The sequence below is a fragment of the Ixodes scapularis genome, unplaced genomic scaffold (genome assembly GCF_016920785.2).
Source record: "Ixodes scapularis isolate PalLabHiFi unplaced genomic scaffold, ASM1692078v2 PGA_scaffold13__105_contigs__length_92229423, whole genome shotgun sequence".
NCBI lineage: Eukaryota > Metazoa > Arthropoda > Arachnida > Ixodida > Ixodidae > Ixodes > Ixodes scapularis.
In genome coordinates, this window is record NW_024609839.1 from 90,529,947 (window position 1) to 90,545,821 (window position 15,875).

Sequence of the window (15,875 nt, forward strand, 5' to 3'; positions counted from 1 at the left end):
TACGGTTTTGTGTGAACATCGTAGGACACGATTAATTCAACCAAATGCCATACTAATTTATTTGTCACACGCCATGCACGTAAACGCAGTTGATTTATAAAATTAGTAGACAATGACTTGATTTTACTATGCATGTCATTGAGGTCCTTAATTTGTGTTCCAGAGAAAGCATTTATACTATTTAAAGCCATTGTCGCCTGCGTTTCTAAAACCACTTTATACTCTTCTTCTTGCGCCGACGTTGTATTATTCTTATATGTATAAAACATATTTAAATATTTACCTACGGCCGGATAGTACTGAGGGGTTACTGTGTTTCTATGCCAAGTCATGAATTCATAAGACGTAGGTTTCGTTTGCATGAATTCACTAATTAACCAAGCATATTGAAGTGTTTTGGGATGTTCAGAGTGGTTTACCTTTAATATAATTAAACCAAACGGAAAAACGTGTCCTCTTAAACCTGTCCAATTTGTTAATCATATTATTGTACTGGTCACCGAAATGTTCTTCGAAAATCGATACTTCGGGCATTGTTTATTCTTTTGGTTAGTCTCTAGAACACACATAAAAATAGAATAAATTGTGACATTGCAAAAATCTCGTTTTTATTATTTTTTAGGGGCGAAGCTCCTTAAGGCATGGGTCTGTCCCTCCTTTGTGGATATGTAGCCACTTCGAGGTTTAGTTCATGAATGGCTCGAAAGATGGCGCAGAGATGGTTTTATTCACCCAGTCTTGGTTTTTTATTTCTATTATATATGACTACACCGGTTGCAATGAGCGACCACAACACAAGTGGAGCACCTACAAATGTATATAATTGGTGTGTTGGTGACGGAATTATTGTAGTCGTTTCTTGAGTGTCTGTAATCGCATCTTCGTCTTCTACTTTATATTCTAACTTGGTAGTATCTTTTAAACGAAAAACAGTGGAGACTGCTTCGTGTATATTTTTATTAATTGCACGGATTCGTTTCATTGGAAGGATTTTTTCGCGATCTGCTAACTTAATATATATAAATAAATTCAATATCGAATCTAATAATATGACATCTAATTGGCATTCTATAGGCCGTAACATACGCATAGTTGAATACACATCGTTTTCGGCAGCATAATACGCCACGATTTCAAGAAATAGACCCAATATCGGTGGATAAACGGAATGATCGTGGATGACGTTACGCAGTTGAAGTATTTCCGATTTTGAAAACGTAGGAATAATCGCGAAGATTTCCTTCATTACGTCTACTCCATATGCATGTTCGTTATCCAGAAATAAATTAAAAGAACGTAGCGCGGAATGTTGTGCTCTGTGATATAATTCTATATCACTTATTTCCGTTTCGTTTTTTAAGGATTTCAAAGTATTTGCAATATCGTGATTTGGTACTAATCGTTTGACAATGGCTTCAATATCGTATTCTTTGAAATATGTTAAAATTTCCATAGTTAACCATGTATTGTAATACGCTTTATAGTCATTATTCTGGTAAACGTGTTGTACCCAATAACGGGGTAATACCGCTCGATAATCGTGTAACAAATCTGCATTTAGGTCTATATTATGATTTAGGTCTATATCGTTGGGATTCTCTGTACTAAAGATTAAATATTTTTCTTTGTAATCGTTGGCAATTTTATACTTCTTAAGGAAAGCTTTGTCTTTTTTAACCTTGTCGTTATATATACGAATAATTTTTGTGACTACGGGATTTATAGGTGGTGGTGTAGATTCCTTTATTATATCTAGTAGATTTACAACGTCACATAACGAGTATGGCTTATCTGATAGAGCATACACTTGATGCGCTTTTGTAAATGACGGATTTTCTAATACTATCGTAAATAACTTGGCTAATTTTAAAGGAAGATTCTTATTAATGATTGGTAAATCTTGCGCTTTTAAATGAGATGTTAAAACGATTATAGCATCTAATACCTGTAATTCGTTTTCTACAATTGTGTTAACGGCGACACCATATCGTTTTAATAACCACGTTCTTTCAGTATCGTATTCGTAAAACGACACAATCGTAGTCTTTCTAGACTCGTGAAATGTTTTAATTTCAGATTTAATAAAGTTTGCATGGTTTGGCAAATTATACAATATAGATTTTATCTGTGGTGTTTCGTCGTAATTTAATAACAATTCCATAGTAAGCCAAGTTTCTTCTTTGATGTTTAAGACGGAACCATTAACCTGCCCCTTATACGCATGCCAATAGAGACGTACGAAACGAGTAGATATGATGGTTTTGATGAAATCGTATGCGTCTTCATCTAATAATAGCGTGTCGTTATTTGGAGACGGATATATATTGAATGTATTTTTTAAAATTTCCGAGGCGCGTATATCAGATTTATATATGACATCGGCCGAATTTACCTTTGTTTCATCACCGGTTTTCACTAAATGTATTAATTTAGTTAGCAACTCCATTTCGATTGTGTCCTCTACGTGACCGAGCAACTGCATTATATTTTTAAAAGATTCGTGTTGTTGCGAATAAAAGAGTTCGAAAACGGTTATATAATCATTTGATTTTGCTCCTATTGTAATACGTATATTCTGAAGTTGACGACGAGATTTAATGTTTGCTATAGCGTGTAAAAGAAGCTTCATAGAAGCAATTTGATTCGTGTATTTCTCCTCCACAGCTAAACCAATAGATCTGAGTGTTAAATTGCGCCTATGTACATAGGCCGATACGTCCACCGATTTTGTTTCACCAGCTAGTTTTGATGCTTTAATAATTTCTTTAAAAATATCTTTTATGTCACTGTTAAAAAACTCGACCGCCTCGTGTGTTCCAAATCGTAGTAGTATTTCCATGACAATCCATGCTGTGTGTTTTAACAAATTATTTTTCTTGTGAACCTTCTTCGCCCAATATTTGGGCACGATATTTTCGTATTCTAAATCTTTCATGTGATATTGTAAAACGTGCATATGGTCTGGTACACCTTTCGAAAAATAGTTTGAATCATTCGACAGAACGTAACCTGTTAATGTTTGCGCAAAATCACTCTCGTATTTCTTAATATCGATTTGAGAAATGTTAAAATCTAAAACCAATCCGTCAACTTTGGACCACGATTGAGCTAATTCTACAAAGAATTCTTCTGTCATATATTTTTCCAAATGACGACAACGATGCATAATTTCGATCAACGTTCGCTCCTTTATGGGTACCGACACCATTATTTCTGAGAATATCCACACGTTAATTTTACCCCTTCGCCAAAGATTAATACACGTTTGCCGTTGATGAAATCTCGTTAAATAGTTTACTATAGCCAAAGTATCCATGATCTTAGTAATATATTTCGATTGTTGGTCATTCAAACCGATCCCAAAGCGTAAGGCAATGACAGTGAATGGTTCGAATACATTCGTACCCTCGTGTTGCTTTTCACAAACCAAAAAGGATTCGTCCGTAAGCGCATTTAATGCATTTTGGTATTCTGGATATAGCTGTAAATATTCACGAACCTGTAAAAGTAGTGAAGGTGATCTCAGCCAAATGAATACTATGATAAATATTAATTGTTTTAACTCCGAGTTTGCCTGATGTGCTGCAAGACATTGTAAATATTCTACTTTGATGTGTTTTCGATTCGCTTCCAAAGACAAAACGAGACTTTCGAGCGTGATCATTGTTTTTTATTTCAATTCTTTATCCTTAAAAAATTTCGTTAATTCTTGAACTACACCATTCTTGCGAGTGTTGCCAGCCGGACGTCCATTTTCCATGACCTTGATCCAATTGCACATGTCCTTCCAAGTGTCGCATTGAAGAAAGCGTTGATCGACGAGCAGCATGGCCCCCCAATCTTTCGAATGTCGGATGCATCGTCCGACGGCTTGATTCACAGCCCTCATAGCTTGGATGCGATACCATTCACGACCGTTGAGAACTTGAGGTTTTGTAGTGTCGTTGAATTCCATTTTGAGACGGACGTCGTCTTGCACGATAGATGGAAAGGGGATTCCGATGGATACCACAACGCGTGCCAAATTATCGGCAAAGTCCATGCCTTCACTAATTCTTCCGCGATGCACTGCACACAATATAGACACTTCACCACAGGCCACGGATTCCACGTGTGAATGGACGGTCTCGTCGTTGCTTTCGAAATAGATGCATCCATTTGTAGTAGCCATGAAAGACGTCCACACGTCTGGATTTATATTCTTCCACACTTGTGCACACTTTAACATGGATTGGTAGGATGGGAAAAAACATAACACACCACAACCACCCAATCTACACTGTTCGTTCACTTTGATAGATTCGCATATTTTTAACAATAGCTGCCCAATGGCAGATAATACCGTTTTGTCGTTGTATGCACCATATGTCATTCTAAAGGGTATTTTACCGTCAATAGAATGTGAAATACGTCTTATGTAAACATTTTCAGGATGCACCACATGATTTCCCGTGATTTTATGCTTAAAGTTAATTCCCAATTCGGCTTCGTACGAATTAAATGGTGACAGTGTCCCAGACGCAAGAACTATAGTCCGCGCTACTTCCACTACCGATTTCATAGCGTGTTGTGGGTCGAGACATATTATTCTAAACAAATCAGCCTCGACGACTAAGCGAAAACAATCCGCGTTGAAATTGTTTAAATTTGACACATGTTGCTGAAACTTTTCAATAAACTGATTTAGGATGCGATTGTGTGGAAATTGAGGTATGTTAGCTAAGCTGACCTGTTTCGTTAACGTAGATAAATACGCAGTTCCTGTTATTATATAATATTTATTTTTACAAGCTATTTCTTTGAATTTTTCATACATTGTAATTAATTTGTTAAAAAAATTATACATATAACTGTTTTTAGACACTTGCATTTTATACGATTGCAAAGATGTTATAGATATTTCAAAAGATAGACTGTCTCTACAAACACTTTCGATATTATGAGCTTCGTCTATTATAATTAAAGAATCGTGCAAATCAACTTTACGTATCGATGCATCCAAAATGTAATTATATGGAGAAAGAATGATATTTGCGTCCTTTACAAAACTGTTATTAGTATAGTAAGGGCATATTTGTAATTCGGAACACTTCGTTACCAAATCTTCTACGTCAAGAATTGGATCGCTTTGTACCGGTGGGTGTGTTTTTCCCAAGTTTTTAAAATAACAACAATGTGTACTTTTGATCCATTTACAGACTTTGGCCATGTTACCCCCAGCTGGTGTATTGTAAAGGCATAACTTCTCTTTACCAACAAGTCGCACCGTACGTATGTTAGGGTCAACTTCTCTAATGGTATTGGTGATTTGTTCGAGTTGTTGATGAGTTCTCGAACAATAATAAACCTTCGAAGTCGGATGTAAAGTGATCCATTGACTGGCTGCATTAATGAGTGCCAAAGACTTTCCAGATCCAGTTGGCGACTCGATCATTACATGTTCGCGTTTACTTGCCGCCTCCAATATAGTTTGAACTATTTGCGTCTGTATCGGGTAAGGCTGCTTCTTCATCGGGCGGAACATTTTTTCTGACTACAGGCGTGGTGGTCCGTTCGTTTATAAAACGATTGTATCTGCTAGTATTTTCCCTTTTATTCTCTACCATATCGTCTCCCTCGTTCCACTCGTCAAGAATCAGGCACTCGACTACGATGTTGTGGTAGTGGTGGTGATGATGATGATGGTGGTTGCGGTGTTTTCTATGTTTTCGGTATTTATCTTTACCCATATTTTTTTATCTCGTTATTTTTTAGCGTAGTCAAGATAATTCACGCACGAGAAAGTTTTTTTGATTCAAACCACTCTAAATAATCACACACGTTATAGTAAACATTTTTACTATATATTATATGTAAAAACTTTTCGTGAATCGTTGGGTTTGGTATTGTATAAGGCTGAACGACGTCTGTTAAAACACACAATGGATGCATCGACAACATTAAACTCAATTTGCGTACACATGCAATAAAAAAAGTAATTGAACTAGTAGTACTGACATTTAAAATGTTCATCGTTTCGCAATATATTATGCTATCCATATCTGAAGAATTTTTTGCCAACCAAATTGGCATATATGTAGGTATAACAGATAACAGAGCACTTTCGTCGTGTTCGTATATTCGGTAGTCTATGTACTTGCATAGAGTCTCGAAATACCATAATTGGTTTTTGACGAGATGAATAAAATAATTCATGACTCTACGATATTTGCCGTCTGTTATGAAATGAAACACGCCAACCACAGTGTTTAAACATAGATGACTTCCAACCGTTTTCACAACAGATATTTGAATTTGTTCCAGGAGATAGAGGAACGTCACAAACTCACGTGGAGAAACTTCGTTGGTATTTGAAGCACGTTTCATTATGGCAATGAGCCGGTGGGAGAGTGGCATGACGTTGTTGTTATAACAAAATATGTTGCACCACATATTCCTGAAGACGGCTTTGTTAAGTAAAGACGGTCACGACTGGTTACGCAAACAATGTAACCGGACAATATACTCTGCGGCACACCTTCTTAATCTTCTCGACGACGAAAAATTTGTACCGTTAAACTGTTCGGAGGAGGGATTATATACACGTTATAAAAATGCAGACAATTCTTTGACGCACAAAGACGTAATGGCCATTGACGAATTGTTTAATAACGGGAAGCTGCTTCTAGGAACTGCGTGGTTCGATAATAAATACAGCCCTTCTCGCCACACGTCAAAAGAAACCTCCGTCGACGATTGGTTGGACGCTGCTTACGATACAATGAACAGGGGAGCAAGCAACGAGTCATTTTTAAAAGATTATATAAACCATGCTATGCAAGAGCCTAAAAGTAAAGAAGACTTGTTTGATAATAACGCGGATGATGCAAAATCTTTCGGACAAATCGTGAAAGACGTTTTGTCTAATTTATGGGAAGAACCACCTCATTCTCCACATACTACGATTAGTAATTGAATCAATAAAAAAAACCTATATCTAGATACAATTCATAAAAACACATATATAGAATAATTTATTAAAAAAATGCCACCACTAACACCTGCGCAAAAACGAACTGCACAGCGACGTGCACGTGAGCTCGACCAAACCACTAGAGGTGTTTATCTTTGCAAAAACGAAATTAAACGTCTAAGTCTTCGAAGTAGCATTACTCGAATATCAAAATCCTTAAACGAGAGTGTACATAACGTTATTAGAATGTATTTATATACTACGATATACCGAGCTAAAGCTTTTGCTCAATATCATGATCGTAAAACGATACGTAAAGCCGATTTGGCACAAGCATTTATTATAGAAAACAGCGGTGTATTTGGTTACTTATAATATTTCAATGTAATGTAAAAATTAGTTTTCCTATTCTCCTTCTTCAAGTATTCCTACTTCGTACACCACAAGAACGTTATGAAAAAAAAAAACACAGTAAGATCGATGTAGAATGGAAAAATAAAAATTTTAATCTTCAATATCGTGTAGCATGTCATTCATTTTTATATATCCTATTCTCCAGTGGCGCAATGGGTTAGCGCGCGGTACTTATAAGTCAGTACTTGTGAGCTATGCCGAGGGTGTGAGTTCGAATCTCACCTGGGGAAGAAAAAGCAACTTAACATTTCGGTGATGCCGAAATGTTAAGTTGCTTTTTCAAACTTTTATCCTACTCAACACAGCCAAAGCTTCACATAAAGTCTCTGCTGAGGGATGGAAAGTATGACAATGTTGTTATTTTTTCATAAATGTTTATTGAAATCACACTTATATCTTCATGTTTTTACATGGTGGGATGTCTTTACAAAATTCAATTTCACATTTTTTTTCTTCGTCTTCGATGTCGTTTTCGTTTTCGTTGTCGTCCACGTCGTTTTCATTGTCGTCCACGTCGTTTTCATCATCATTCTTGACTCGATTATAATACGATGTATTGTCATTATCATCGTCCGCATTGTCACAATAAGTATCACTATAGACGCTATCGTCAATTAATGTATCATATATTGACGATTGTGATAAACAATCGTCAATACTGTCATTACTATCAAAACCGTATTTGATTAGATCTTCAATATAAGACTTGTTCATCCTCTCTTTAGTAATCAAGGGTCAAAATTAAACTCAGAGTCTGTATGGATACCTTGAAATAATTCTTCTGCTAATCTTCGCTTGCATACGTTATTAATAGCCACCCTGTTGATAATCGATGTACCAGGTTCTTTTGACGAGCTAGGACATGGTGTACCTGTAATGAAAGGAAAAAATAAATATTAAAAATTATATATAGAAAGGGAAGAACTAAACAAATAACGTACGTAAATCGATCTCGTCAAAATTGATTCGACCTTGCATGCAGGGTGCATCTTCGTTACAGCCGACATCTTCATTGCAAGGTAAATCACACTCGGCAATGGATTCTGTAATGTAGATAAATAGACAAATAAATAAAACAATCATAAAACTATGTTATACAATAAATTATTGACATACGTTTCAGAACATCGTCAAGATTGAGTGGTGGTTGCCAGGACACCTCGTCCACCAAAGGGGGTGCTGGTCGGTCGTCGATATCTCCATTAACTTTATCATAGAGTTCAACGTTGTCACAAGCGCCTGCTTCAGAGTAGCGCTTATGTTTGTCACACATTTCTTCTTCCCCATTAGTCATGAATTGTATATCACACTCTTTATCGTATTGGCAATCTTGAATAACTATGCCATCGTTACCAATAAGCGCTCTTTCGCTTCCATGATATTGGGACTCTTCCTGGCATATCGGTTGTCCGTCATAGCTTTTTACAACTTGTGTTATGCACTCTTCTTCGTTGTCTTTGCGAACTTGGGTAATCGCAGCCTGATATTCCTTGCCATCTTCTACTGCGTTGTCAACACCATGTTCGGTCGGCTTATCGAGCCCTTCTTTTTCCTCTTCGGAACCCCCTACCCCCAGCATTGGTTTTTCTGTAAAATGAAAGCGATATTTGTTCAATTTTGATTATATTACGAAATGAATACAAATAATTACTAACCAAAGAATAAAAAAAATACACTTACCATTCGAAGCGTTGTCGATTCTCGATGTCCATGCCATGTCTTCGTCACATCCTCCCCAGGGATCCGAAGATTCTGTCAATTGGTTAATGCGATCTCGCACATCTTGAAAAACCTGATCCTCTGGATCGTCCGTTGACACTTGTATTGCAGCAGAAGTTTGAGGTGTTTCCTTCTCATTGCTTTTAACAGCAGCAGCAGCAGCAGCAGCGGCGACACAATTGTTGCTTGATGGCATTATTCTCGTGAATATACGGATTGAATTAAGTACTTCACTAAGACATTGTTTAGACCACATATGTAGACGAGTGTCCGTAATGTCTTCAACGTTTGTATTAGTATAAATACTCATAAGAGTACTCATTATATCAATGAAGATTTGTGGGTGCAAGAACCTATTGGCAAAGGCTTCGTCTTGACCAGATTCCCAAAAATTCGTAAGATGAAATATGAAACTTTTTTTATTTCCTCTATTAGAGGTTTTTGGATTTGTAATAGTATGCCTTGCAACGTGAGCGAACCCCACAGCAGTGCGTTTGCCTTCTTGTGCATGTTTCATGTTCTCATTGACAGTGCAAAAGTTTGAATCGACGATAGACTTTATGTTATGCCTCACCATAAATAAGGAAGCTGGAGTATTCAGCTTCATGTTAAAGGGATTTAGTATAGGTCGCATCCTCAAATAGAATTCTGCCAATACTTGTACATTTGTGCATTCGATAATAAAGGTACAATCCATGGGATCACTGTATCGAATTACACTATAAATGACGTAAAAGAAAAAAGAAGCTTCGAGTAAAGAAGTGTCCAGTTGATTACCCTCATTTTTACACGAAAAAAAAATATTAGTCAAAAATTCCTTCAGAAAGTCCCAAGGAACTTGCGCATTCACACTCCGCACACCGCTTGCGTACACGTGTGGTTGTTCCCAAATGGCTGGATATGCACACATACTTTCGACAATGCTGCTCATGGAATCCAAATCGTTTTTCTGACTGATGACGAATTTTGAAAACACGTTCCATAAATCGTCGTCGGTTGTAAACATGGGAAGGGTACAAACCGTCTTGATGCTTTCTACGATTTGATTCACCATAACGTCCTGTTGATCAGATGGAGTTTCGTGTAAGAATTCCTTGATGTTGTTTCGGACCTCCTGCGACGTTAATGCTGGTATCATAAAATATTCGAGCATAGCACTGTTCCCAACAGTGGGTCGGTGAGTCTTGGTGGCTATATATTTGTACGGATAATAATACGGTAATGTATATCCATTGAATAGATTAAAACCAATATTCCATACTGGTTTCATAACTGTAATACTCTCTAATATAATGGGTTGCAAAACATTAGGTTGAATTGAAATATTCTTCCCAGAGCGGTAGTAAAATAATTTGCTTCTATCCATATCTTTTCTTAGTGGCAACAATATCTTCGAGTCTAACTTCTCGATGGTTTTCTTGAGCACTACCATCAAACTTTTAGCAACGGATCTTTCTTGAAGATCTCTAATTAACTTAACATCCATGTATGGTAGATACATGGACGTATCTATTGCTGGTATAAAATCCTGAGTCGAATAAAAGACTGTTAAATGAATTAAATCTTTTATAATGTTGTTAGGCATCACTATTTTAAAAGTTAGCATATCCCAATCCGATGGGAGTTCTTCGAAGATTGGCAATACGCTTCCATACTGCTTAGCACATCTCGTCAAACTTCTTTTCTTGAGAAACAATGAATTAACCTTTTCTTCATTCAAATCAATCGACGAACTTCTATTCCCTCTTCGACGACGTTTACTTTTAGTTTGCAGTTGCATAGACGGTGAATCTGAAAACGACGTATTCGATGGTACGAGTACGGCTATAGGCTCGGAAGAAGAAGAAGTCCGTGCGCCGAACGAACTGTCACTCTTACGCTTACGATCCTTTTTAGGGAAGTTCATCTCGTAGACTGATATTCGTAGTTACATGTACGGCCTATATATAGGCAAATATGCGTAGCGTCTCGTGTTACTATACGAAAAAAAAATAACAGCCACAATATAAACAAATGCTTTTGGAAGGGATAAATATTGTTTTATTAACGTACCCATCCAATCAGAGAGCATGGTACACTCTCATCCAATATCTTCTTTCTTTCATTCTACCAACACCCAGACGCACACAGACACACACATACACAAAAAAAGCACGTAAACTTCGTATAGACAACATATACACACCCCCACACTCTCTTTTTTGGGGGTGGGTCTTTTTTATATACCACTCCACACACTCTATTTTTTCTTTACAATAACAATAACGCAAAGAAAAGTCTATATGTATATTGTATAGAAATGTGAAGGAATACGAAAGAAAATGTAATAATTAAATGTCATACGTTTTTAAGAGCAATACCCTCCACAAGATATTTTTTGTGTGTGTTTTTTTGATTATTGAAACACTTTATTTCAAAACGTACAATTGTTCTTGTCAAAGACTTAGCGCTAACTTGTGAAGTACGTCTATACTGGGCCTTTCGTTTATTTTTTTCCTCATGAGTGACGTTAACAAAGAAATAACATTTGAAGAATATAACAGTTTTTCTGTTTCAAAAGGGTCAATGGTTTCTAAAGTTTCGAATTTCCTAATGTCTTTCGTTGTCTTGAAAGGGCTTTTTCTGAACAATAGCTTCCAGAGTATAACGCCTAGAGTCCATACGACGGTGCTCTCGGGGTAATATATACCATTTATATACCATTCTGGTGGCGCATAAAGTGGTGTTCATGCGTATGTTCTCCTAAGACGTTTTGAACACTCTACTGCAAAATCGAAATCTAAAATGGTAATTGCCATTGTTTCTTTATTGATGAGTATATTTGCTTCTTTTAAATCACAGTGAATAATTCCACATTTGACCCAACAGTCGTAAGTTATTTGTGCGAGACGTTTAAATATATTAATAATTTCTTTTTCGTTGAGAACATGCGTCTTCATATATGAATAAAGTGAGATACTTTTAATCGATCTCTCCATAACCAATACATAACCGTGTTCAATTTTGAACCAATCGTACAACTTAATAGTACCATCAACTTTATTTACTCTTTTCAACATGTGTATTTCCATTGGTATTTTCGATTGAAACGGTTGTTTCACAGTATGCCACCTCCAAACATCTTTGTGATAAATATATTTAACAGCTATAGGAGCGTTATCGTTCAAGCGTACTCCCGCGTATACGATACCAAAACCACCTTCTCCCAATTTACTCGTAATAGAGACGTCGTATCCACGGTGTAGCAGAGCATATTCAAAGGCGGTAGACATTTAGTGGTTTTTATTGCTGTCTAAACAAATCATATGCACGAGCTATATTTTTTGAAACGAATAAATCTTGTAAATGAGTTTTTTCAACTACGTTTTTATCTATTCTACGTTCTAAAGTGACATTTTGAAATTGAGCATTATTTAAAAGCGTGTTTACATCCCCACTATTACTCATAGAATATATTATTCTAATTTGATGATGAATTCCAATTACGTTGGGAAGTAAAGACATATCTTTTCCCACAAAATAAACATTACATGTACTTGATAATCAGTTTATTTTTTGCATAATATAGTTCTATATTTAAACCGTAGTCGTTGTAATACCGTCGTCTTCTATGGCATCATAGAAGTCTTCGCTATCTAAACTATCGTAGATGTGATGAACAGTACCAGTAAGATTCGCACCCAACCAGTTTATAACATCGACGATGACTTGAACGTCGTCTGGATCAATTTTTTCACGTGATTCGAAAACCAAAGGAGCGTCAACGTGTTTTTCAACTGAATTAATAAATTGTATGTATTGCATAGTGAGGTCTTTCGATATATCAATGGTGGGGACAATGTCAGTGCGAAATACGTTCGCGATATTCTTTAGCATACTCGTCATTTCTTCGCTCAAATGATAAGGCATATTGTACTTTGGTACGAAAGTGGTAAATAACTTGGTATTCATTTTAAGTATATATTTTTATAACGTTTATTTCATTATATACATACATATGTTCGAATGAAAGAAATAAAATGTTAAAAAGTGTGTACAACACCATGGATATAACGTATGAATAGTTAGGTCGCGGTGCACATTCTAAAGTATTCAGAGTTTGGCTTTCCAAGGAAAGGAGCATAATCCTTAAAATAAGTAAATGGAAAACTGGACTTCAGGCTGAATACGTTATTTTAAAGACTCTATCTCAACGATCTATAAGAGGAATTCCAATGTGTCTAAAGCAATGGTCGAATAAAACATTCGGTTTTTTAGCATTTTTCGATACGGGAAGCACGTCTTTACGAGATCTGTTATACTCTCATAAACTTTTAAATATTCGAGATATATTTCGTCAAGTCTTCAACGTACTTTATGAAACTGTAAAGAAATGTAAAGTGTACCATTGCGATATTAAATCTGGAAATATCGTAATAGATAAGGATATGAAGTGTACAGTTATAGATTGGAGTGACGTGCATCTTGTGAATAAACGCGTTCGGACTTTCAAAAGCACATTACCGTACTCGTCACCAGAAGCAATTGCCTTTTATCGCGGAGAAAGGAAGTCGTACAATGCAGAACTGTTAATGTCATGGAGTTTAGGCGTCTTATTATATGAAATGTATTTTTTACATTTACCGTTTGAAAATTTTGACGAATCAGATTTCGTGGCTGCTGGTATCGGATGTCCCGAAGCGATCATGCGTTTAGAAAAATACACCATGTCGTTGTTATACGATGCTCCAGGAGACATTGCCAGTCTCATTTGGGATTGTTTAAATCCAAATTGCAAATATAGATGTAGATTGCGAACAATTAAAGAATACATTGAAATTTCTCGGTTTTAATAATCATGTTTTATTGTTTCCTTTAATTAAAGAGTTAACATAATAATGCAAACTTTTCGTATGAGTTAAACGCACTAGACCGCCGTCGGAATCTACAAAATAATCCACATCGTTCGCGTGTATTTGCATACCACTATCGAAAGTTACACATTTGGCCGTTATATCATCGGTTGAGTTAATATAATACGGTATTCCAAACCTCGTGAAAAATTGACTAGATACATAATCCGCCGCACCACCTACATTACACACCGGCGGATACACAAATTCGTCGTGGTCCACATCAACTACAGAAAATGTTTCTTTAATTGCAAGTCCGTCAAGAGTAAATTGAACGGAACGACGCCAATAACCACCGTCACCAGTACACACAATAGATCTTACCATATTTTCTATGGAATTACAGGACATTATGAATTGTTGTACCGGTCGCAAACCGTCCCAAAGATTATCGTATAACCAAGCACACGAAACGTCTCCACCGATGTTACTATCATCTCCCCCAAAAACACACACACCCACATCTCTGCACATTTTAGCAAAATTTCGAGAATAAAAATTAACCACAGACGGTCCAATACAACCTATGGCTTGTAATACGTGTACAGGTGTCGCTTTAGCTCCGGAATTCACCATCACGGATAAGGTATCTCTTTCGTCTAGAATGTCCATAACTGTGCTCGTAACTTTTTGCCAATAATCAACCATCGATTTCGTTTCCTCAAAATGTTCTGGAACTTTACCAAACTTCTTTTTAAACAATTCAGAACAACGAGAAATTTCCTTTGCGGATATGTCAAAACCGTATTGCGTCATAAAGTCGTCACAAAATCGAGTAATTCTACTTCTATTACTTAATAATCGTTCTTCGTCTCCTTTGCATGCTCTTATTGCAAAAAGATCAAATAGTGTGGTATTTTTTTTCGTCCAAGGCCAAGATCCAAATGCTTCCACGACCAAATCGCTGGTCCATTGAAATTCGGAAGGATTACCCCCAAACACCCACATATACGTTAAGAATAAAAAAAAATCTTTATACGTCTTTATGTTCTGTATTTTCCTCAATTCATGTTGATCCTTTGCATGTTTATTTTTAAGATAGTCTACAAACCACCATTCCAGTACGTCGTCTGGCCATGAAGTCAAAACAAAAAAAGCCATGACTGTGTTATAAGAACATTTGACTATATTTGTTCCGTTGAGTTCAGAAAACATCAAGACGGACAAGGAATTTAATATCGCATCAGGTTCACAAGGAGTATATTCCGTTTCGGTTACGTACAAAGTCATTTCGTCTCCGTCGTAGTCTTGATTAAAGGATCCGCTAAGTTCGTGATGTACACCCAAGACTAACATATTAGTCTCGTAAGGTATTGTCTGTACTAATTGCATTCCAGAAGAATAAAGAGTTGGTTGCCTACACAGAAATACACTTTTATTCTTTACATATTCTTGCACTTTAGGGGAGACCTTAACCTGCCACAAAGACACGTCTGTGTCGCATACGATTACTCCACGCACAGTGTACATGGGTCTAGTTCCACCAAACATTTGACGAAATAGACCCTTCTTGTGTGCTAAAACATCCAGCATAGACATATGTATTCTACCACCCGAAAATACGTTATTCGTAACAGAGCCGTTGCCTCGTGTACATACTACATCTCTTCGTATGTCGTCCGACGGAACGAGAGCATTGTTATTGGTAGAAACACTCATGTACATGGTGTTTGATATAGATGCGTTGATGTCGTTAGATATAGACGAGCTGGCAGTAGACAAAACGGGTCCACTTGCGGATTTTCCAATAGCCATATTATAAATCATGGTCACGATTCTCGTTTGCACTTCGGGTGGAAGCCATGGCTCGCCCGTTGTTGGATCTTTTCGTATAGTCGAAATGAGTTTGTTCACTATAGGATAATATTCGCATAATCGATAAACAGTTTTTGGCCTAC

The 15,875-nt window shown here is 36.6% G+C and overlaps 2 protein-coding genes and 1 non-coding gene across 6 annotated transcripts in view; 1 reads left to right on the forward strand and 2 right to left on the reverse strand.

The window, feature by feature from the left end:
* The window catches only part of LOC115331324, a 264,070-nt gene that overhangs the window by 18,920 nt on the left and 229,275 nt on the right, over nucleotides 1-15,875 (reverse strand). The window lies entirely within an intron of this gene.
* Nucleotides 7,505-7,596, forward strand: Trnai-uau. The gene is given in 2 exon segments: nucleotides 7,505-7,542; nucleotides 7,561-7,596. It is a non-coding gene; the product is annotated as a tRNA-Ile (tRNA).
* Nucleotides 7,732-9,566, reverse strand: LOC115327694. 2 transcript variants are annotated; one of them, XM_042290027.1, is made up of 4 exons: nucleotides 9,047-9,566; nucleotides 8,483-8,953; nucleotides 8,338-8,409; nucleotides 7,732-8,237 (listed from the first exon to the last, which is right to left on the reverse strand). In XM_042290027.1, the coding sequence occupies exons 1-4, from the start codon at nucleotides 9,405-9,407 to the stop codon at nucleotides 8,095-8,097; spliced, it is 1,047 nt and encodes a 348-aa protein (XP_042145961.1). In that variant the 5' UTR covers nucleotides 9,408-9,566; the 3' UTR covers nucleotides 7,732-8,094. The 2 variants fall into 2 exon arrangements, with proteins under 2 accessions (XP_042145961.1, XP_040358300.2); XM_040502366.2 differs by having other exon boundaries at nucleotides 8,308-8,409.